At 36.1% G+C, this 25319-nt stretch overlaps 1 protein-coding gene across 2 annotated transcripts in view; it reads right to left on the bottom strand.

Moving 5' to 3' along the window:
- Window positions 1-25319, bottom strand: part of PLCL1 (phospholipase C like 1 (inactive)) — a 444522-nt gene that overhangs the window by 69372 nt on the left and 349831 nt on the right. For both annotated transcript variants that reach the window (XM_072612808.1, XM_072612807.1), the window contains exons 2-3: window positions 21751-24222; window positions 17455-17658 (exon numbers count right to left, since the gene is read on the bottom strand). In XM_072612808.1, the coding sequence (XP_072468909.1) occupies window positions 17455-17658; window positions 21751-24222 (2676 nt within the window). The remainder of the gene's footprint in view (window positions 1-17454; window positions 17659-21750; window positions 24223-25319) is intronic.

Here is a 25319-nt window from a genome sequence, read left to right as displayed (position 1 = left end):
TTCAGAGTACTAGAAGTAAATAAAGAAAAAAAACTCCTAAGGATGAGATCACTGAATGATGGCTAATAATCTCTTGTATTCAGTTGTGTCCAACTCTTTCTGACTCCATTTGGGTTTGTTTTTGGCATAGACACTGGAGCAGTTTGTCATTTCCTTCTCCAGCGCATTTTATGGATGAGGAAACTGAAGCAAACAGAGCTAAGTGTCTTTCCCAGGGTCATGTAACTGGTAAGTATCTGAGGCTAGATTTGAACTGAGAGATATGAGTCTTCCCAACTCAAAGTCCAGTGTTCTACTCACTGTGCCACCTACCTGCCCTAATAATCTTTAAGTAATGCTAATTAAAAATGTGTTCTGCAATATATCTCCCTGACTTCAACTATGAGAACTTTAGAAACCTTGGTCTTTTAATGCAAATTTTTTCAATAATTGCAGAAGCCTAAAGACCAAACTTTTAGTTTGGGTGTAATTCATCTCTTTTTTGAAATTCTGGATCACAGTTAATATTTTCAAAGTCCAGGAAAACCTGTTTCTTAACATCTGAGGGAACAGTGTCATGTTTCAGACATCCTGGCCAAACTTAAGCTCAGGGTTTTGGTTCCTATTGGATGCTGAGATTCTCATAACTTTCTCTATCTTTTGTAATCATTTCAGATCCTACTGTGCTAATGACAATTCTCCATATGAAATAAAACAGTATTTTGTACAATGCAAAAAAATGATAATAATCTCTAAACCGATCATGAGTAAAGGAGAGAAGTTTTCAGAATCCCAAAGTTGGGCAACTGCTGTTGACGTTCAAGCACATAGGGAATAAAAGTTCTGTGACTTAGTGCAGACTGCAAACTATAAACTTGGCAGCACTCTGAAACATTAAATTAGAAGGTTTTGAACACTTATAAAATGGATGGTGATTAATAGAAGGTAGTATCACTAAGAATGTCATTCCAAACTGACCACATTTCCTTTTTACATTAGGTCATTAGACTGAGTGATAAAAAAAAAAATGTTCTAGACCTAAAATACTAATATATATTAAGGTTATATTTGAAAAGGTGCATCATATTAACAAGATGAATAAATGTGGACTGGATAATTGTATAGGTTGGTCAATGTGCCCTAGTTAAAACTAAATCCAAAAATCATTTATAAATGAACCGATGCCAACCTAGAAAGAATAGCTCAGTGGGTGTCCTGGGGCTCTTTTTTGGCCCTATCTTGCTCAATACTTTTATCAATGACTTGTTTGCTTCAATGGCTTGTTTATCAAATTTGTTGATGACATGAAGCTAGGAGGGATAGATAAAAGGTTGGATGACAATCTAGGGATCTAAAAATACCTTGGCAGGCATGAAGAGGGAACTGAATCTGACAAGATAAAAGTTAATAGAAATAAATGTAAAGTCCTACCTAAGATCTGCATGAATAACAAATTGGGAAAGCACTACTTTATAACAGTTTAGGATGAGAGAAAAATAGGATTTTGACTGCAGTTTCAATATGAGTAAAATATAATGTGCTTGATAAAAAAAAAAAGCTAAATCAATTTTGGATGCAAACAAATAGAAATAAAATGTCTAGGATAAGATGATCATCCTACTGTTGTCTTTGCTAATCATACCACCTAGGGAGAGTAATGTTCAGTTCTGGGTAATATACGTTTTCTAACATTTTATTTCTTAAATGCTGTTTTGTTTCAATACAGCAGACACTTTGAAGAAAACACCCAAATAAACTCTCTCTCTCTCTCTCTCTCTCTCTCTCTCTCTCTCTCTCTCTCTGCCGCCCCCTTTCTCTCTCTCTTTTTGTCTCTCTTTGTCTCTGTTTGTCTCTCTCTGTCTGTATCTCTCTCTCTCTTTCAACACACACACACACACATACACACACACACACACAAAATACTGGACAAATTTTTGATGTCATGTTCTGAGAATAACACTGACAAGTACGTACAACCAGAGAAAGGTAACCAAAAAGGTATGAAGACTTGAAACCACAAGAAGAATGGAAGGAACTGGAGATGATTACCCTGGAGAACAGAAAAATTAAAATAGGACATGTTAGAGTTTTAAAATTCAGTTAAATTCAATTTCATAAACATTTATGTAGAAGCAGCTAGGTGGCTTAGTGAATAGGGCACTGAATGTGGAGGCAAGATCTAAGTTCAAACCTGCTTCAGACCCTTACTAGCTATGTGAATCTTGGCAAGTCACTTAAACTCTCTCAGCTTCAGTTGCTCCATTTATAAAATTAGTTTAATTATACTACCTACCTCACAGGATTATGGTGAGGATCAGATGAGCAAATACATATAACACACACACATACATACATATATGTGTGTACACAGACTTCCGATATATTCATTTCAAAGCACTTATTTTATAAATGATTGGACTGTGCAATTCAGCTAAGGGCCAAAGCAAAAACTGAGTTTTGTGCTTGACTGAATTTTCTATTTGATTATTTTGCTTTTTTTACTGACTTGACTGTCAAAATCATTTGGTTATAAGAGGCATGTAGACATCTATATGGCTAATGAACTTCATTATTATGATTAATAATCAATATATTTCTGTTAGAAGTATAAGGTCCAGAACTGTTCATTCAGAACGTTGTATGGCCTCCTAGAGTAGAGCCATGTTCACTCAGAAGATTGGGCCTACTATCATCATTGATGGTTAGACCACTTTTGAAGTACTGTGTTCAGTTTCAAGAGATATAGAAAAACTTAGAGGGTGAAGAATGCCTATTGTCCAGGCTATGATAATGAGCTATATAGACAATCTAGCACTTTTTCATCATTATATTTGTTTTGGAAAGACTCTGAAAATAAATAACGTGTTGTGAATAGATTACACAAGAGGTAGAAAGTAGATTGGATTGCCTTTGGAAAAATGACATGGTTCTTTTAGTGATGAGTTTCTCCCTCAAAAATGAAGGGACTATATTATTTTTGTACCAATATTCTCTAGGTAAAGTTTATAGCTATGAATCATGGAATACTATAGTCACCAGGGAATTTTAGTTGAAGTCACCTAGAAGGCAATGGAGAGGCATATGATGGGCAAGAGCAGGCTGCAATGCATAACATAAGAAATTACTCAGAAAAAAAAATTACTATAAAGTATATCCTCAAAAAAATGTGTGACCAGGAATAAAAAAAAAAGAGAGATGAGTTAACCATGTAGAGAAAGAAATAATTAATGGAGAGTCTACAAGATCTATTGTTACCACAATAATATTAAGGAAATAAGAAAAAGGCCCCCAGCATGATAGATGAAGCCACAGTAGTGGATTTATAAGAATATATGGACAAAGGGGGTGGAGCCAAGATGGTGGAGTAGAAGGATGAACCTGTAGAAGCCCTCCCCGCAAAGCCCATAAAATACCTGTAAAAACGACTCTAAGCAAATTTTAGAGCAGCAGAAGTCACAAAACGACAGAATGAAAGAGATTTCCAGCCCAAGGCAGCCTGGAAGGTCAACAGGAAAGGTCTATTGCATTTGACTCATATTGGAGCGCAACCCAGCCTTGGTCACATGGTGCAACTTGGACAGGACTGGAGCAGGCTTCAGGGGCAGAATCCCAGGCAGCTGCGGTTCCCAGATTCCTCAAGCCACAAATAAGACAGCTTGAAAGGTCAGTGAGAAAGCTCTTTCACCTAGGTGAGAAAAGAGCAGAGTCCTGCCCTAGTCCAGGCCCCAGGCAGCTGCAGCATCCATTTTTGGAGCCCTGGGTCTAAAAGACCCTGGGGGAATCAAGCTACTGATCTGTATCTCAGCCCTGAGTGGCAGCGAGGAGCGAGGAGGAGCACTGGCATGGTGGAGCTGGAGGGGGTTGTAGAGAGGGAACCCTACTTGCTGATCCTGGGCAGAGAAGCTTGTGGTTGCTCCCAGACCAGAGCACAGGCCAAGAGAGGAGTAAACTCCTCTTCCTTGATTGTGCCACCTTGGAGGAACTGAGAACTTACAGGTCCCTAGAGTATACTCTCCACTTGACAAAGGACTCAAAAGTTAAGTAACTGGCTGGGAAAATGCCCCCCAAAAAGGGAAAAAAATAAGAATATAGAAGGCTGCTTTCTTGGTGAACAGGTATTATTTTGGGGTGAGGAAAAACAAAGCATACCTCTAGAGGAAGACATCAAAGTTAAAAATATATGGAAAAGAGTCAGATAGGGTGGTCAGACATATGTAGATTGCAATTTGAATCACTGAAGAGAGTACTCAAGCAATAAGATCACACACCCATTGAAATACTGAGAATGCCCAGAACCAGAACCAGGCAGTTGATAGTCCTATTGACAATCATGGAAATACCTACACTACTTAAGGCAGACTTGAAGAAATGAGGTTAACTTTCATGACATTGTTACAGTTATGACTTAATTATATATAAATATGTATGTGTATATGTATATGTATGTATGTATGTACATATATATATTTATGTGAACACTTGTATAGTGCTTTAATATTCACACAATGTCTTACACACATTATCTTCTGTGATCCTCACAGCAACCTTATGAGGCAGGTGATATTGTCCTCAGTTTCCTTAACTGCAAAATAGAGATGCCAATGGAATTTGAGGATTTGAACTTGGTTCTTCCTAGGAGTAGCTAAAGGTATGATAGATAAAGCACAAGGTCTGACGTTGGGAAGATGAATTCAAATTTTGTTTCAGATATTTACTAGCTTTGTGACTCTGGGCAAGTCACTTAACCTCTGTCTTTCTCAGTCATTTTGAGAATGAAATGAGATAATATTTGTAAAGCATTTATCACAGTACCTGGCACACAGTAGATACAAAAAAATACTTATTTCTTCCCTGACAAATTCTAGTGTTCTATACATTATTTTACCTAGAATTCATTTAGCAACTTCTAAAGTGTGATAGTAAGGGATTTTGAAGATCTTCCCTGCCCTCTAATAGACCAATGTGACTTGTTTTGAGCTTTGGCCTAGACCACAGCTTGAGTCACGTGAAACCCATGGTGGTAGGAACTTGCTGAATGTATGGAGCAGGAAGGGCAGAGCTGAGAGAATGAGACAGAACTGAGAGAGAGGGAGGCAGAGCTGAGGCAGTGCAGCTAGCATGAGAGAGAGAGAAAGAGATTTTGCCTAGGGGAGCTCATTTGTGGGGAGGCCTGATGGAGGGAATGTTTGGGGATGGTGATGCTCCCTTTATTGGTCATGTGTACAAACTTCATTGTTACAATGGTGGAATTGGCTTTCTGGTATCTGAATAAATATATTGGCTTTGTTTGAGGAAGAGAATTTATATTTTGCTAATTTACCCTGGAAACATTGATGCATAACCACAAAGGCTGCTGTAGGTATCGCGTTGGTGCTACGTAAAGTGCCCTACATAAAGCCAGAGCTAGCTTCTTATTTGTTCATTACTTTTTACATTTGTAGTTTTAGCATTATACTGTATTTCATGGGTTATTTTATTTAGCTTCAATATTTTTTTAAGTTTTATGACTGCTGTGGCAAATTTAAAGAGTTTATTCTGAAAGAAGCTAAGTAGCTGACATATTTGGTAAGGGAAATAATCCTGTTCAAAGAATGTTCCAAAGCCTCAACCATAAGCCAAATAAATAACACTGTAGACTTCTAGAATCACATAATGCAAAGCTGGATGAAACAAATATCAAGGCCTGCCATCTAATTCTAGAGAAGAGAAACTGAGGTTCAGAGAGGCAAAATTACATAAATAATACTGCTTTTATTTTTTTTTAATATTGGGGAAAAAACCATTTTTAAACCTAAAAAAAAACCTGTTGCCTTGAATTGTGTGACTTGCCTAAGGTCATGCAATCAATTAGTGGCAGAGCTATATATAGCACCTAGGTCTTCTGAACTCCAAGTTCAATATTACTCTTACTGTTTATCATGATGCAACTTCCCTTCAGGTAGAATTTCAGTCCTTTAAGGGAAGAAACTGCCTCATCTTTCTATTTGCTTCCCTAGAAACTGACTCAATGTTTGGAACATAGTGGATGATTAATAAATATTTATTGCTTTATTGATTGATTCTTTGCTTTACATAGGCCCACAAGAAAACTAATATATGAATCTAGTCTTGGATTTAGCGTTCCTTAAAGAATGTTCTCTTTGGCACCAGAAGTAAGAAGCAATAAGAAGTTAATTTGACTTCATATTAGGGAATACTTCCTAAAAATTTGGCTCGCCTGGGGATGGGTAGAGTGGGCTGCCTCAAGACATAGTAGGATCTCTCTCACTGGAGGACTGCAAATTAAGACTAGATGACCACTTACTGGGCATGCTAAAGTGGAGATTCCTTTTAGATATGGATCAAACCAGATGGCTATTGGGGTACCTTCTGCAATTATGTGGAGGGGAATCTTGAAGTATCATGTAACCCATCTCTCTATATTTGGACACAATCATGACTAACCCATTTCTGCCAAATGTAAATCTGTTCTCTTTTTAAAAGTAATTCTACAACTTGTTATGGAAAAAAAAAACTCATGGTTTTATCTCAAATCCATTTCCTTTTGGGTTGCCATGAAGGTTCATAAATAGAAAGTTATTAATAATTTTCCTGTATATAAACAGCAGCATCACTCAAATTTCCCTTCTAGGAGCTAAAAATTCCCCATTTCTTTAGCCTTGCCTATGAAGAGTCAGTCTTTCCTTCTTCAGTCTGTATTAGGCTTCCCTGTCCTACCTCTCCAAGTTCTCCACATCATCTGAAATTGGATAAAATGCTGTGCACAGGTTTCAGCTGTGGTGCATATAGTAGAAGGATTATTTCCCATGTCCATATTGTTACGCTTGTCTTTTGGAATCCAAATGTCTTATCATTTTTGTACAATAGCAAGACACTTCTAATGCCTAGATTTTTAGCTACAATTTTACATAGTACTTAATTCCTTATCTCATATATAGATATATATGTATACATGTATATATACATATGTGTGTATAAATATGCATGTGTGCATATGTATTATATATGTGGACAACATGAAGGACAACCAACCATATTATATGATTTATTATTATTAGATAATTGTGCACTCAATGCAGCCTCTGAAGCTGAGATACAACAAAGTATGGATCAGTTCTCTGCTCCCTGTGCTAATTTTGGCCTAATAATTAACACCAAAAAGATACAGGTGTTCCATCAGCCATCACCACCATCCATACATGGAACCATAGGTTACAACAAATGGAGAAGTTTTGAATGCTGTGGATAAGTTCACATATCTTGGTAGTGTACTTTCCAGGGACATACACATTGACAATGAGGTTGATACATGCATTGCCAGAGCTAGCTCAGTGTTTGGGAGGCTCTGAAGAAAGGTTTGGGAGAGAAGAGATATTAGACTGACCACCAGACTGAAGGTCTACAGCATCATTGTGCTGACCTCATTGTTGTATGCCTGTGAAACATGGACAATCTACTAGCACCATGCCAGGAAACTAAATCATTTCCATTTGAACTGTCTTAGGAGGATTCTGAGGATTACTTGGTTGGATAAGGTACCAGACACTGAAGTCCTTGCTCGAGCTGAACTGTTAAGCATTCAAACTATGCCTCAGAGAGCACAATTCTGAGGGACTGGCCACGTTGTTCGAATGCAGAATCTATGCTTGCCAAAAAGACTATTTTATGGAGAACTCACATGGGGCAGGCAATCACATCATGGTCAGAAGAAATGCTACAAAGGACACTCTCAAAGTCTCTCTCAAGAACTTTGGATTTGCAACATGGGAGGCACTGGAGACACTGAAGCAGGACCGCTCAGCATGTGTGCCCACATCAGAAAGGATGTTGGCTCTGTGAGCAAAGCAAAATTAAGACAACACAAAGTGAACATAAGATGTGCAGATTTGGAGTATCCACCCAAAATATTCATGCAGAGTATCTGTGCCCAACCTGTGATAAAGCATTCTGAGCTGTCTGATCAGTCACAGTTGGACACACTGAAACTTGACTTTATCATGGTGATGTCATTTTGGTCCTCTTTGAAGATGAAGGACAACAGCCAATCAACCATATCATATATGTGTGTATATGTATATGTATATGCATATATATCCACATACATATACAGTGTTAATCACTTTTACCTCTCAGTGCCCCCACAATTCTCTGGGAATATATAGTGCAGAGAAGATATTGATCTTCACTGATAGAGGGAGTACTTCACTGGCAGCTCCCTACACAAATGAAATCACAGGTTTGGTCAAGATATATAGATCAATAGATAGGAAAAGACACAATAGATAGGAAAAGTTATTTGTTGTTTAGTCATCTCAGTTATGTCCCACCCTTCATGACCCTATTTGGTGTTTTCTTGATGCAAAGATTCTGGAGTGCTTTGCCATTTCCTTCTACAGCTCATTTTGCAGATGAGGGACTTAGGCAAACAGGATTTAATGACTTGCTCAGTCACACCGTTGGTAAGTATCTTTTGGAACACAGGAAGATGAGCCTTCATGATTCCAGGCCTGGAGTCTCTACTGCACCACCTAGTTGTCCGTATGGATGGGGAACCTGTGGCCTTGAAGCCACATGTGGCCTTCTAGGTCCTTAAAGGGTGGCCCTTTGACTGAATCCAAACTTCACGGAACAAATCCCCTTAATAAAGGGAATTTTTATATTCAGTGAAAGAGCTGCACTTGGATTTGTTCTGTGAAGTCTGGATTCAGTCAAAGGGTTGCACTTGAGGACCTAGAGGGCCACATGTGACATTGAGGTCACAGGTTCCTCACTCTTGATTTAGGCTATCTATATATCTGTTTATCTGCATTGTGTGCATATGTGTCTCTGTGTTAGGGAATGAGTGTGTAATTTGCATTCTCACTTCCTAAGATATGGACTGGGTCAAGTCTAAACCAAATTTTCCTTCCAAAGATAATAGTCCCCTGTATAACTGTTCATTAAGTTGCATGTGTGTGTGTGTGTATTACTATTCCTACAAAAATTTATTTCATTTATTCCTGACCATTTCTCTAAATGACTAACGTTCTTTTAGATTTCATTCTCATCCCCCAAATCTTTGCCATATTTACCTGATAGTTCCTCTTTATCCTCACCTGGAACAATGGCATAGTCAATCTAGGGGCTTAAACTGTAAAAGCACATAATATGGCATCACTTCCATAATGCCATTCCTTTGTTCAACAACCTTCAATCGCTCCCATTTTGGGACCAGCTGTTAAGACTCTACACAATCTGGACTTTACCCTACTTGTTCAACTTTATTTTGCACTACTCATCACATACTCCCCTCTTCCACAGTAGGCAAATTAGCCACTATCCTAAGGAAACAGAAAACAACTATTTTCAGCCTCCATGACTGCTTATACTGTGCTCACTTTCTCCTCGAATACCTTCTTTTACATCCTCAAGCTAGCTTGTCAAGTGCACTTTGAATCTTCATTATATCAATTAGCTATTATCCCCCACTTTCTGTCATTTGATAAGCACGCCATCTAGGACTTCATCCAAAGTATTGACAAAAAAGGTTAAACAGAAAAGGATGGAGGAGAAAACCCCACCAAATACCTCTCTCAGGTAGACATTGATTAATTCATCATCGTCCTTTGGGTCTGGCTATTCAACCATACAGAAGAAGGAAAAATGATCCATGAACTGAATGTGAGAATTCTTAGGTGTGACTTTTAATTAATTTTCTTCCTGTTAGAGATCATTATAACTCTATACTTAGCTCAGGAATAAATTGGGAGAAAATATTCCATAAAATATTTCCTCTGCATTACATTTAGCAAGAAAAGCACCTGACACAAAATGCTTTAAGATTTGCAAAGCACTTTATATGCCTTATATCACCTAATAAATACAGGCAGTTCAACCTTTATCTTCTTATGTATTTTATTCTTCTTATAGATTTTGTTCTTTTGGGTAAAAAGCATGGTAATATTAAAAAAACACAAATATTTATGTGGCATGAACCAAAGAAAAACCCCTTTATATTATTACTTCAGGGATATGTTGCATTGAATCTCTATTTGTTTTGAATGAAATATTCTTTTGTAAGTAAATATTTCTCATGTACTAAAACCCAGTTGTCATGTAGAATCATCGTTGCTTGCTTGTCTCTTAATGTCTCTTAGGTACCCAATGTTCAAGTAATGCTGGCATCCATTAGAAATTTTTGCCAATTCTGAAGATGTTTCATCAGCTCCATTACATAATGTCAAATTGATTTTGTCAAGAGTCATCTGGTAAGGGTTAGAGGAAGTAGTGATGAGTAGTGGGGATTGGTTATTCCCTGCTGAGGGGTAATGAGGCAGCTATTTGTTGCCCTGACAATAGCAATGGAGAGTTCTGCTCTCTTACCAGGGCATGTATCCAGAAAACTGGCCTGGAGGGGAAAGAGAAGGATCAGAGAAAGAATAGGACCACTGCCCAGGGTTAAGACCATGATAATGGACAACAGACAGTAGACATAGCGACTCAACTCTAATTTTGCTGTTTTCTCTACCAAGGAGAATCTTTTTTAAGACAGAAAAAAATAGAATCAAAATGTCTTAAAAGGGAGTTGAATTTAAAGACAAGTGGGGGAGACGGTGAGAGAGAGCACTGAAGTACCCTGGATGAGTTCAAGTCACCAGGCCCAGAAAAACCACACAGAAGAGCATTCAAAAAATGGGCACATGTCATTGCTGAACCATTGTGAGTGATATCAAAGAATAAGAGGGGTGCCAAAGGACCGAAGGATGACAAATGCTGTTCCTATTTTCCAAAGAGGAAAGAGATGAGAATCTGTTGAGCTTGATTACTTCTTGGAAAAAATTCCAGAATATATTAAAGGAATGGTTTTTGGACCATTTTAAAAAGGAAAGTATGGTCAAAAAGAGCCACCAAAAGTTTATATAAAACAAATCAGACTAATTATATTTACTTTCCCAATAGGTTTATTTTTAAAAAATGCTACAGCTACAGTTTACCTGAATTTTAGCAAAGATTTGACAAAGTCTTTAATGTTATTATTATGGACAAGATACAGTGCTATATGCTAAAAGACAGTATGGTTCAAAACTGGTTTAATGACCAGACCAAAAGAATACTTCCATGTTTACTTAAAAGGAGGTCTTTAATGTGGTGAGCCAGGGATCCAGGCTTGCTTTTATGCCTAGAATATAGTAGGTGTTCAATAAATGCTCATTTACTAACTGACTATTTTTGATCAGTGACTTACATAAACCACAGATGGCATACTTATCAGATTGGTTGATGACATTAACATGATCACCAACACAAGTTCCATGGAACCTGACCTACTGCTGGCAAGTTGATAAAGAAAATACCCCAGGCAGCTAAGTTTTGTTTTGGGTCACACCTCAATCCCCTTTTCACTTCCTTTCAGTTATCAATATTATTTGGGGAGGAAGAAACCTTGGAATCATGTCATGGAGAAAAGTTTAGAGCAAAATTTCTTCTCTTGGTACACAGTGCCTGCTCAGGAAAAAACTAATCATATGTTTGGACAACTGCGTTGTCTTTATTTTTCACATCTATTTATCTAAACATCTGTTGTGTGTTTTGTAAGTTGCCTTTTTAAGAAGGATACGGTCCTGCAATTTAACTAGCTCTCTTATTAATTAATGCTGTGTCATTTGTCTCTTTGGACAATTTAAAAAACATTGGCCATACAGTCTCCATCAATTAAACATCTGGAACTATAAAAAGGAAAAAAATCGGCCAGTCTTTTTCAAACAATTGTCTAGCTACATATCTCCTTGTAATTATAAAATTAATTTCTTGAAGCTGATTTTATGACTTTCTCTCTCTCTCTCTCTCTCTCTCTCACCCTCTCTCTCTCTCTCTCTCTCTCTCTCTCTCTCTCTCCTTACCTCCCCCTCTCCTTTTCCATATACATATACATACACCAACACACACATACGTACAAATATGTGTGGCCAATTTTCATATACAAAAATCTGAAATGAGTCAAAAGTGTGACATAGCAGCCAATAAAGCTAACTGATAATCATAAAAGCATTTATTAATTGTTTATGGTGTGCAAAGCACTGTGCTAAGTGCTTGGACTACAAAGTCATCCAAAATCAGAGCCCTAAGGTATTCTCATACTAACAGGGAGACAACATGTAGATGATCAGATATGAACAAGACATGTACAGAGTAGATGGGAGATAATTTCAGAGGAAACAACACTAGTGACTGGGAGGATTAGGAAAATCTTCTTGAGTTAAGATTATCTCCCTTTAAGTGAGTATCTGAAAAGGCCTAAAAGGCCAAGGTCTCCCATTGCATCCTGGGCCATCTCCAGTCATCTTGATGAATATCTAGTCACTGGATTCAGATGCCTCTGGAGGAGAGGTGAGGTTGGTGACCTGCACAGCCCTCCCTCACTCAAAACAAAGTCAAATGCAAGTCATGTCATCATTTCTCTGATATCGTGGTCCTTTTCAAAAACAAAGGAGAATGAACATAACCTTGAGCTAAGACTTGAAGGAGGCCATGGAAACTAAGAAGGCATAGTGGAAGGAGAGAAAGAATTTTAAGCATGGATACAACCATTTCAAAGAAATGAAGATAAAAGATGGAATTTCATACGTAAGGAACTTCAAGTGAGGCAGTGTAGGCTGTATCATGATGAATATGGTGTCCAGGATCAAGAAGATCCCATGACATTCTTACCAGGTCAAACCACAATTAGAGTATCATAGTTCTAAGTGGCACATTTTAAGAAGAAGAAGCAGGAGAGCATACAAAAGAGGGGGAATCAGGTTGAAAAAAGATCTCAAGCTTTATGTGAATTATCTAAAAAAAAAAAAAAAACTGAAAACGTTCAGCCTGGCAAAAGGAAAACAAAGGGATATAACGGTCCTCCTTCTAGTATTTTAATACTTATCACATGGAAGAGGTATTTGATTTGCTGTGCTTTACCTCAGGGAAAATAAAAAGGAGCAATGAATACCAAGATTTAGATTTAGATTTAGGTTCAGTTTAAGGAAAAATATTAACATTAAACAATTACCCTGAAATATAATGGACTGCCTCTGGAAAAAATGGGGTTTCCTCACTGAAGTCCTCAATCCAAAGATGGATGACTTCTAGTCAATTAAAAATGGAAATTTTAGAATTCCAGCCTCTGAGAATCTGTCCAACTCTGATATGCTGGAATTCTGGGAGCTAGAACCTGAGTCTTTGGATTGTAGTACGTAGTAAAGTGGTGCATGTCAGTGAATTATTGTTTTGTGTGTTTGGGTTTTTTTTTTTCATTTGCTCCATTGTTATCCTATGAGTCAATTATTTTGCGTATGATTTACGCTAACATAAAATACCAATGAAATCTAATATTTCTGAGTGAGAAAGGATTGTTTTACTGAGCTGATAGGAATTTAAACTGTTTTCACGAAGCACACAACACTCTTAGAAGATCAAATTTTCTTGCTTTGAAAAACTATACTTGTTTTTGCTCATCCTTGTAATTACATTGGTGTAAGAAATTCAGGATAAGGGAACTCCCTCTACCAATGCAGATCTGCAACTTTAGAGTCGTGGTTCCCTGGAGTACTAATAAAACAATCAATTTGCCCAAGGCCATACAAGCAATACATATCAGAACTGGGACGTCAACAAAGCTGGGACCCCATAGTGACACTGCCTCTTTTTCTTATCTCTGACCCTTAGTAAGGGAGAACATAATACCCCTTAGAACTATGGAGTAACACCAAACACATGAAAAATTATTTACTTCTGCTGTGTGAATGGGTAAACTCACTACCCCTAAAATAGAAGTGGGTAATAGATTACATGATTTAAACATAAAGGGTTACACCATAAGTAAATTAGGGGAGTATGGAATAATTTAACTGTCAGCTCTATAGCTAAGGGAAGAATTTATGACCAAACAAGAAATAACATCACAAGATGTAAAATTGATAAGTTTAATAGCATTAAATTTAAAATGTTTTGCAGAAACAAAACCAATGCAAAAAAGGTTAGAAAAGCAGCAAATTAGAGCACTATAATGATATAAGACAATTCTGAAGGATTTCTGATGAAAAATGCTATCTCTCTCCCAGAGAAAAACTGATGAAGTCTGAGAGCAGATAGAAGCATACTTTTTTAAAACTTACTTTTGTTTTCTTGGGTTTTAAGGGGATCTGTGTTTTCTTTCACAACATGACTAGTATGGAAATATATTTTGCGTGATTGCACATGTGTAATCTACATTAAATTGCTTACCCTCTCAATCACAAGGTTGGGGAGAAAAGACTGGAGAGAATTAGGGGTTCCAGATTTCAAAAAATAATGAAGGTAAAAAGCTATTTTGAAATGTAATTGCAAAAAATAAAATATTAAATTAAAAAATAAAGGATTATTAGAATGATGATGACAATAACAATCATTAAAGTTACTGGTTTCTAAGTATCTTGAGGGCAGGAACTATCTTTGGTCTCTTTTATTTTTGCACGTAGCATAGTGCCTAGCATATAGAGCAAGCACTGCAGTATCAGCACAAGGTAGTTATTTAGTCAAACCTTTCTCTACGGAAATATTTTCATGGTTTTTTGTCCTCTAAACCAAACAAAATTGTATTTTCTTCATTTATTTAATGTGGTTGCCATTTTTCTTCCCAAGGCAAGACAACTATGTAGAACAGTACAATTTCTGCCAAAGCATTAATTTGTAACGATTAGAGTCTAATTTAAGTACTCCAGTTTTCACATATCTAATTCATATCCCTATATTTTTGAACAGTATTCCACAACAAATTATGTATGTCTTTGCCTTTCTACCTAGTCTGGAATTAATCATATTTCATAAGCAGCCTACAGATCTCTTTTCCTCATCATAAGACTAAAGGACAATTTCTTCAGGGGATAAAGATGACTTACGAAACTATTATAAATCATGCCCAGTTACTGAATGGAAACAACTATTATTTTCAGATACAACAAAGCCTATGCTTCTACAAAAAGGCACATTTAGAATATCCCAGAAATAAATAATAAAGGACTAAGAGCATGAGAAATACCAACTAGTCTAAATCAAACACAGTATCCTATGCAGCAATAAGTGTATTACTTGCTTCTACTGCCAAAATTCTCAGTGTATTTATTCCTTTTGTCTTCTGTCAACAAGTCTGTTGGTCAAAAGCTTTTATTATGCACTTACTATGTGCCTTGTACTAAGCACTTAAAATACAGAGAAAGACAAGAACAGTTTTTGCCCTTAAGGAGTTTATAATCTAAAGAGAGAACAATATGTAAATGACTAGGTACGCACAAGATATACACGTAATAATAATAACAGCTTTTATTAAAGGCAGCCAAGTGGCACAGTAGATAGAGTGCTGGGCTTAAAGTCAGAAAGATTGATCTTTCTCAGTTCCAATTTGACACTTACTAGCTGTGTGGACCTGAGCAAATTACTTCATCCTGTTTTCCTCAGTTTTCTCATCTGTCAAATGAGCTGGAGAAAGAAATGACAAACTACTCCAGCATCTTTGCCGAGCAAACCCCAAATGGAGTCATGGAGAATTAAAATGAAGGAACAACATAGCACTTATTAAATACCCACAATTTTTCAGGCACTGTGCTAAGTGTTTTATGAATATTATTTCATTTAATCTTCCCAACAATCCTGGGAGGCAGGTGCTATTATTTTCATATTCATTCTATGGTTGAGGAAATGGAGACATATAGAAGCTAAATAACTTGCCCAGGGTAATACAATGAATAAGTTTCTGAGCATGATATAATGAATAAGTGTCTGGGATCTGAACTCAGATTTTCTTGACTCTAGGCTTAGCACTTGATCCGCTGCACCACCTAGCTTCTTTTCACTAGTTCAAGTAGGTGGCATAGACGAAAGGCACATTGGGAAGAAAGCATTGATAATATAGCAGTGGACAAAACTGCCAAAAGTATAAGTATGTTCCTTTTTTTCTTTTGTGAACAAGTCCATCAGTCAAACAATAAGGGTTTAATTAAGCATTTACTATATACATCAGACACTAGAAATACAAAGAAAACAGTCCCTTCCCCCAAAGAGCTCACATTCTAATAAATAAGACATTTCAATAATTAGGTAGACACAAGATCTGTATAGAGTAGTTGGATGTCTTCTTGGTAAGAAATGTTCACCTGAGACAGTTGAATATTTTCACAATTATTCTAAAGAGATGTCAAGAGCATCTGCATGGGTATCCACGAGGCATGAGATACAGCATGAGGTGCAGAAGAGACTCAGCAATGTACTGCCCATGTTTGCTACTTATATTGAAAGAGATATGGGAATTGTGAGCAAGACACAGTGATAAGCCTATGTGCTTTCAGTTATGGTTTTTGGGCTTAAGCTTTGTTTAAGCATGCTGTTCATGGAGTACAAGCTATACTTCTGAAATATGAATGGAAAAGTTGATGATCAGGATCTGGTTCAGTCACTAAAACTGACAAACCGGAGTCTAGTGATGCTAACACCAACTTTAGGGTCTGCAACAAAAACAACCAGTCAGCATCCTGATTTCTCTTGGTTTCTTTTGCCCCAGGACTAGGGGGACAGTTTCCTCTACTTTTCTGAAAGGAATGAATTTTAATTCTTGTTTTGGAAATCAAGTGAAGGAATGAGTGGTTTCCATGGCATCAAATTTGATAGTAACTAAGGGACCTAAATTCACTGCTTAGATAGCAATTATATCTATCTACTACATAACAGTCTGGTGATAGAAAGGGGGAGAAAGAGGAGGGAGAAGAGGAGGAAGAAAGAAGAAGAAGGAAGAAAAAGGAAAGGGAAGGAAATAGGTTTCATGAGTAATGAGACATAGGGAGCAAATACACTTCTGCCTAAAACTAATGTGAAATTTGGTTTGAATTTTAGCAACTAGATTTTACTCGATTTCTTTTTATCTTACAGGGAGGAGTAGTTCACAAAACATAGTGAATATTAATTTCATTTCCTAGATTTTGCTCAATATCCTTTTAAAAACATTCCCAAATCCTGTAGCATAGTCCCTTGTTAGTGTTTAATAAATGTGTTTCAAATTAAAATTTTAACAATATTAGTTAAGAAAGCTAAGGTTTCAAAAAAGTTTAAATTCTAAAAATATTTCACTTTAATTGCATCCAAATCACTACTGAGACCTAAGTTTGGTTCACAATATGCATCAGTTTAGTACCAGAAACTTACAATCCATGCTGCTCCTAACATTTGTACACAAACAATATTTTGGCAACAACATCAATAAATTTGTTAGCTTAAATAAAATAAAAAGCTTTACTTTAGGTGGGGAAAAGGGGAATGTCATTTCAGCCTATAAGCTGCCTGTATTCCATAACTAGAATAAGGAGCACTCTCCTCCACATTAACTTAATGAGAAGTACATAGCAAAATGAACTACAGTCAGCAAAACTAGTAACACTTTTCCTAACACAAAATAATTATAAAAATTTTAGATTAGGTTATAAAATTTCATACCAAATCATAGGCAGCTAGGACCTTTTTCTGTACGTCTGGTATTGTCCCCAGAGGTTCCAGGTAAGGGAAGTTATCTTTCATAATGAGAGAGACAGAGGGTGTATCATCACTGTTTATCAGCCGAGAGGACAAAGTCAACATGCACTGTTTCAGGCTGGCAATTGGAGGCAGTCCACAAAGCTCTTTAACAGACACTATGGCATTCTGTTGGGGAAAAAAATGTGGAATTACATTGGATGGTTTAACACATTGCATCTACTTTATACAACATCTGTTATTGATGGATAAATTACATTAAGAATCTTCATAATTCCAAAACAGAGTAGAAGAACTGCAAAGTGAGGTAAATTGGAAAGTGACTATTTTTTTAAAGTAGCAATATTCATAGGGGTACATGAATATCTAGTTTATTGTTGCAGTTCATCCTTTTCTGATTTAACCAACTCCTCATATTGCACAAGAACAAAGCAGGTCATTTCTAAAGACCACATTAATGCTTTTTAAAGCAAACTTCCTCCAAAAAAAGTTTTAAATAATTTTTTAAACTAACAATAGCTTGTTAATTAGAATTTAAGTCTTTCTATGATTACTTGTGGAAACTGTAAATTCATCTCTTGTGTAATTATGACTAAATTTTACTTTCTGCCCCCAATCAACCTACCATTAGTAGATGTCACCTGACATCACAAGGAGAATGCCTTTTTGAGTTAATTGTATAAAACGTATTTTGGAAATTACCCACATTCCACTCACCCTCTATTATAATCATTAGTGTATGGAAAAGGCATCAGAGTCATCCAGCATCCATCTGACCCCTATCAGTCAGCTTTTTTTAGGGTAATGAACTAATCCTCTAATTAATCCTCTAATCTAATCCTCTAACTAATTAGGGTAATGAACTAATCCTCTCCCCCAAGTAATATTGACCTGACCACTTTCCTGAGCCTATAGCAATGCCTATATACATACACACATATAAATGCATCTATATGTGTGTGTGTGCATATGTATACTCTCACATGCCCAAAAACATATGGAAGGAAGGAAAAAACAAAGGAATGAATGAAGGAAACAAGCATTTATTAAATGCCTAATATATGCCAGGCACTGTGCTAAGCATTTTGAAAATATTGTCTCATTTTATGCTCACAACGTCCCTATTTTAGAGTTGAAGAAACTTAGATGGAGGTTAAATGACTTCCTAAGGAAATTAGTCCAAATAAAACAGTGACACTACTCTGAAGAATGACTCAGGGGAAGGAAGCTTTCCAGTTTCTCCACTTTGTTTCCCTTATCAATAGATATCTGAGGCTAGATCTGAATTTATCTTCCTGATTCCAGGTCCAGCTCTATCCACTGTACTACCTAATTGCCATATATACATCTATCTATAAAAAGTATAAATATATGCATGAATGTATGTATATGTACATATGCACACACATACATATATATCAGAATTAAAGTATTGCATGGGCTCAGGGATTTTATATGATATGTAAATGTATTGTACATGTATATACATATATGTGTGTGTGTATTTATCATTCTAAATTAAAGGCAATTATTAATACATACATTATAATTTTAAAATAAAAGTTTCCTGAAGATAGGGACTATACATACTGGAATACTAGAATTATACAATTTCAGACTTAAAAGAAAGTATAGACCATCTAATTCAACCTCCTCATTTCACAAATGAGGCTGATAAAGGTTGAATAACTTGCCCAGAAGACAGAAAGAATTAGAGTCAGAATCAGAAGTAGAATATAGATCTCTTATTTCCTTCTTTCTTCCCTTCTTTCCTTCTGTATAGCTACTACTCTATCACACTATTTCTTTTTTCTCTTTCATGATGGAGAAACATTCTTAAACCACATAAGTTTCTCACATATTAAATGAAAGTGATTACTGTCATTTCTAGTCGATTATTTCTATACATAACAGAATACTAAACCTGGGAGAGAACATAAAAAGTAAATAATACCTTTAATTAGAACACCTTTTGTTGAGGATTAGCAAATGTGTTTGCCAGTCTTTTCTACTGAATCTTACCCACACGAACTATATTTAGGATGTGCATATGTTAGCATCCTATGATTTAATATATCATATGCCATGTTGATTCTTCTAAGTATTTATACACAATAAACCAATAAGAGATGCTAACATTAGTCTCAAGGATTTGAAAGAAGAGCCAAGGCATTTTTATATTTCCTTTAAACAGGAAAAATAATTATACCCTGTATATGGTAGATTTTTAATTGATAGAATGCAATTTCCAAACTAAATATATTCAAAATATGCTCATGTGGTGTTTATATGATGATATTTTTACCTAACTGCTAAAATTCTATTGAATTTTTTACCTAACTTCTATAATTCTATTACGTCTGCTTCTAACATTTGTTAAGTAAATTAAGATAAAAGACGGTGCTGGAAAGTGAACAGCTAGTAATATTTATAGTAGTTTTCCAGCATTTCTCCCATTCAACAGTCTGGGACCTTTTACTAACTTCAGCATAGTATTGCTCTGAGTAAGAGTATTGGGGAAAGTTTTTAAAATTTCATTTTAAATTTCAGCATTAATAGGAGGAAATAAACATACATAATCCATGAGAAAAATCTTGCAAATATGTATTCTTTATTATGGTATGTGCTTCTCTGCTTACAGATAGGTAGGTCTGCTGGGGGGAGATTATTCCAAATAAAACAGTGACACTACTCTGAAGAATGATTCAGGGGAAGGAAGCTTTCCAATTTCTCCACTTTGTCTCCCTTATCAAATCCTCCATAAAACATACTTTAAAAATCTAAGTTTCATGAAGACTTCCCCATTTTTAATTATCCAGGAAGCATAAGATAGAGCTGTATTTCTGTTTCATGGATCTTCTCTGAATAAAAGTAAAGGGATGGAGTTGAAATTTGTGTTTTTTTAATCAACAGAAATCTATTTTCTCTCTCCCATCTTCCATTTAATTGGGAAAAAGAGAAAAAATATGCCATAACAAATATTCATAATCAAGAAAAACAATTTTCCTCAAATTTATATACGAGATGTGTGCATGTATACATGTCATGCATACATGCATTATTATTGTATATGTCTATATTTATATATCTATATCATATATATATAGATAGATGATGGATAGATAGATGGATATATGGATGAATGGATAGATAGACAGATAGAAAGATAGATAGATAGATAGATAGATAGATAGATAGATAGATAGATAGATAGATAGTCTCCTTTTGTACCCTAAATCATTTCTCTGTAAAGGATAGCATGTATTATCATAGGTCTAGAGAGGAAGAGAAAAGAGAGAGGTTACACATATGTGAAATGTTACATCAATTTTCAGATAAGGTCACTGAATTATTAGTGTTATTTAACTGTCTGAGAGACTTCTCACCAAGTAGGAGTAATCTATAAATATATGCGATGCAAAAACAAAGCATATCAATAAAACTGAAAATGGTCAAAAAAAGGAAATTAATAGAATAAGTCCTTAACAGAGTGAGTGTCAGCCAACATAAACTTGCAAATATCATTTGATAAGTCAAAATATGCATAGCCTGCCTACCATTAATTGATAACTTATTTTATTAATGAATATGCTAAATGCCTTACCAGTTCAAGTGGTTTATTTGGTAAAGGGAGAAAATTTTTGAAGGAGAGAGAATTACAGATTGGTTCAATTCAAATCACAAAGATTTATTAAGTGCCTACTATAATGCAAATATGAGCATGAAGGTGCATTTATCATATTTACCAATCTGAAACAAGAAAAATTGCTCCTTGAACAGGTCCAAAAGAAGATCTAAACTTAGCTCTCTCACATGATATATTTTTGACAATGATTCATATCATTTTTCTAGAGATAAACCATATACAAAGCTGCTAGGTGGTGCAAGGGATAGAGTGCTTGACCTGGAGTCAAAAAGACCTGAGTTCAAATATTGCTTCAGATACTTATTAGCTTTGTGATTCAGGGTATGTTATTTTACCTCCCTAAGCCTCAGTTTCTTCACTTGTAAAATGGAGATGATAATAACAGTTCCTACTTCTCAGGGTTGTTGTGAGGATCAAATGAGATAAGAGAGAGGGAGAGATGGAGAGAGAGAGAGAGAGAAAAAGAGAGAGAGAGAGAGAGAGACTGAGAGAGAGAGAGATAGCACTTTACAAATCTTATATAAATGCTAGCTAGCACATAATAGCAGTAATAATATACTATTATTATTCTTTCTTAAGAAAGTAAAACACAAAAGTCATAAAGGTCATGTTACCTGCATATTTTCTCTCACGTCCGTGGCTTCTCTCAAGGGATGAACAGCTATTTTAAAGATGTCATCTATGGTTTTCAGACCAACATTCCTGAGCATGGTGTATTCCCTAACCTTCTTCCCTATTCTCACTGAAAGGCTGCGCTTTGGGGCCTTTCCTCCTCCACTTCGGTTCGTTATTGCTATGTGAACAAAGAGTGTCACATGTTCCATGATATCTCCCACAAAAGAGCGCAAAGGGATGTGTCGATAACCAGGTTGCAGGCACTCCAGTGGTATCGTATACTGTCCTATAAATTCGTCACCAATGTAGTCATCATCCAAGACCACAAAACGGATCATGGCAAGCTCAGGCAGGTTTATTTGAAACTCAAAAGTTTCATCAAAAATGGGATTATCACTGTTTTGTTGAACAGTTTTAGTTCTTTGTTCTGAACAGTCTGCAGGAATACCATGTATTTCAATGCAGACGTAGGGGTCTATGACATCCCCTTTGGCACAAGCTCCCTTGGGTTTTGGAAAGTTCTGACCACTGATAATTTTGATATGTAGGACTTGAGGAGAGACCCCTGGAACAATACCCTTTGTATTGGCACTAAAGTAAGAGACTTCATCCCGCATGATGGAGGGTCGGAGGACATATCCACAGCCCCCATTCTGGAGAAACCAGCCTGTATGTAAATCCATCATTGGACCAGGAGTTTGGAAATTCATTGCCACAATCTGACAGCCACAATTCCAGAAGTCTTGGGGGTTCAAATTACTGGAATCTATCCTCATAGCACTTGGGTATATCCTTGATAAGAACCTCTTGTTATAATTTACAAAATCCTCTGGATATTCATTGGCAATTCTGCTAGCTTCTGTCTCACTAAATGAGCAGATTTCCCAATAACTTTGGCTCTTCATAGACATTTCAAAATCCCTATATTGGACAGATTTACATATAGATACCAAATCTGATAGTTCTCTACAGAGGCATATCAACTTTTGTTCACCATTATAGTCCTCTGACATCCTTTGAGACATTTCAGCTTCCTCATCTTCATCTGTTACTTCCCCTTCCAACATATCCTGGTCAGGAGGCAACTTCTTTCCTTTCACAATTATTTTTCTTTTCAGTTTCTCAGGGGATGGGAGGTAGGCTTCAGATGGCAAAGGTGCTTCAGTGTACAGCTTATTGCCAAAGATCTTTTTCATATGTTGAGCCATGACTTTCTGTTGGGGTACCGAACAGTGAGTACCTAAGCAAAGGATAAGTGGGTATTCAGAAGCCACAAAGGCAAATTTGTTTATTACCTCTACGACGCTACGGAAGGAAAGGGGTGTTGTCATGTTGTTACGATTACAAAGGATCGGCTCGTTGTCTGGGCCATCACTTACATCAAGTTCTATACTCCTACAGCTCATTTTTAAAGCTCTAACATAGCCGTTAATATCAGCAGGTCCCCTGAACTGGTCTTCTATTAGATAAGTGTTATGGGAGGCATTAATATAATAGTGTGATAATGGCTGGGTCATGTCTTGGGCCACCTTTCTTTGCTCAGGATCAAAAATGTCACATTCTGGTGACAATAAATACTGGGTAAATCCATCAATTGCAAGGAAACCTTTGAGCCGCCCTTCTTCAGAAAGTTCATACCTTCGAATAATGTCTAAACACATCTCTTCAGTTATATGAGCAACTCCTTGTTCAGCTTCTAAAAACAGCATGAGGTCATTGGCATCTAAATATTCTTTGTTTTTGGATATCTGTACAAGTAAGAAATAAACTTCTGGTCTGGTACAAAGTTCACTAAAAGCTTCACAAAATTCCTCTTTTGTTACTCGAGTGGTTAGTTTCTCTTTGCTCTTCTGGATTTCCTTAAACTTTAACCTGATCTTAGATTCCTTCAAAGTAGGATTAAGCTGTTTAATTAACTCTACAGATGTGTCTTCTAACATAATCCCATTGCCATCAACATCTGCTGCTTCAAATACTGTTTTTAGCCACATGAACCTTGGAGTATTCTGACTGCCTTCTATTAAGTCAAGGGGTTGCTTACTTCGAGAGACCAGGTATCGTAAACCTGAAACCCAGATATTTGCTACATCAGCTGAATTGGCAACTAGGTCCAAAGACTCATAATTCTCCCCATGGAGTATAGACAGGGCACAGTCCTCAGAAATCTGGTCGGCAAGTCCATTGTTCCTAAATGTCTCCGTGTTCTTCCCAAGTCGGATCTCTTTTATAGCAGAAATATCAAGCTTTGCTTTTTCAAGGTCCTTCTTAGAGGGCTCCCAGCGAAGAGCTTGAAGGTCTGTGTCCAAGGTAAAGAAACGATTGTATATCCGAGAATTGGGACGCACTTTCTTCAGCTCACAACCAGCCTGCATGAAACTGATACAATCACTTGCACTGCTGATTTTCTTTTCTGATGGCATACTGCTGAATGACACAGTTTTCTTCCTTCCACATTTTTGGTTCGAAGGGTCCTGTAAGATAATTGGAAAATGATGAATAAATGTCTTTTGAAAAACTGACAAATTTAGGAAAACCTAATTAATTCAGAATTGCCTGAGGTTCACCTTCACAATATGGGAAGGGGAGGAAGAAAAGTAATGATATAAAGAAGATGAAGGAAAAGTAAAGGTTATAAACCAACAGATTTTTCAAACACCATCAAGCCTTATACAAGTCAAATAAAGGGATTCCCTAATCACAAGTCACTCATTTAGTGTTAGATCTAAGGAACTTTAACTTGATAATTCTTTGATACTATAGTGTTATCTATCATAACACCCAAAACAATAAAATTATTCTTCTTCTTAAATAAAATCTAAGTAAAACAAATCACAAATCTGGGATCATTTTTCCCAAAATTTGTTGAAATTTATGAGATTTTAATGTATATTAATATTCCTTCCACAGCATTGTGCATATAATATGACTTTTCTGTATTATAGTTGTCTCTAGAAAACTGTATTTTGTTGTTTTGTTTTTATTTATATATTTATTAATATGATATATTTATATTTTTATATATTATATATTGATATATTTATAAATTATTTTATATTTAAATTACTTTGAAGACTCTAATTATAATCATGCTACATACCCTTCAAATAGAGAACTATGAATTTTCAGTGTGAGAATTGTGATGCTAAACAATTCCCATGAAAACCAGCTGCAACTGCTTTTTTGTATATAATGTATCCATAGACATAGCTTATGAAAAAACAGAAATATAGATAGCATCTTCTATTGTTAGAGGTCAGTCTAATGGAACTTAACTTTTGACATTTTCTGCTCTGAAAGGTCTCACATGAATCAATCAACAAGTATTTATTATGTACCTGATATGTGACAGACACTGTGCTAAGTGCCGAGGCTACAAATATAAAGAATGAAAAACACTCCCGAGGAATTTCCATTCTAACGAGAGAGCCAAAATATGTATAACTAAGTACAAGCAGAATAAACAAAACTGCAAAAATTATAATTATATATATATATAAAGCAATCTAGGAGCACTAGCACTTTGAGAATCTAAAAAAGAAAATCTTTTTATAGATATATCAATAAAAAA

This window comes from Notamacropus eugenii, chromosome 5 (assembly GCF_028372415.1).
Source record: "Notamacropus eugenii isolate mMacEug1 chromosome 5, mMacEug1.pri_v2, whole genome shotgun sequence".
Taxonomy (NCBI): Eukaryota; Metazoa; Chordata; class Mammalia; order Diprotodontia; family Macropodidae; genus Notamacropus; species Notamacropus eugenii.
The sequence above is the reverse complement of the archived record's forward strand: the minus strand, read 5'-3'. Positions and strand labels throughout refer to the sequence as shown.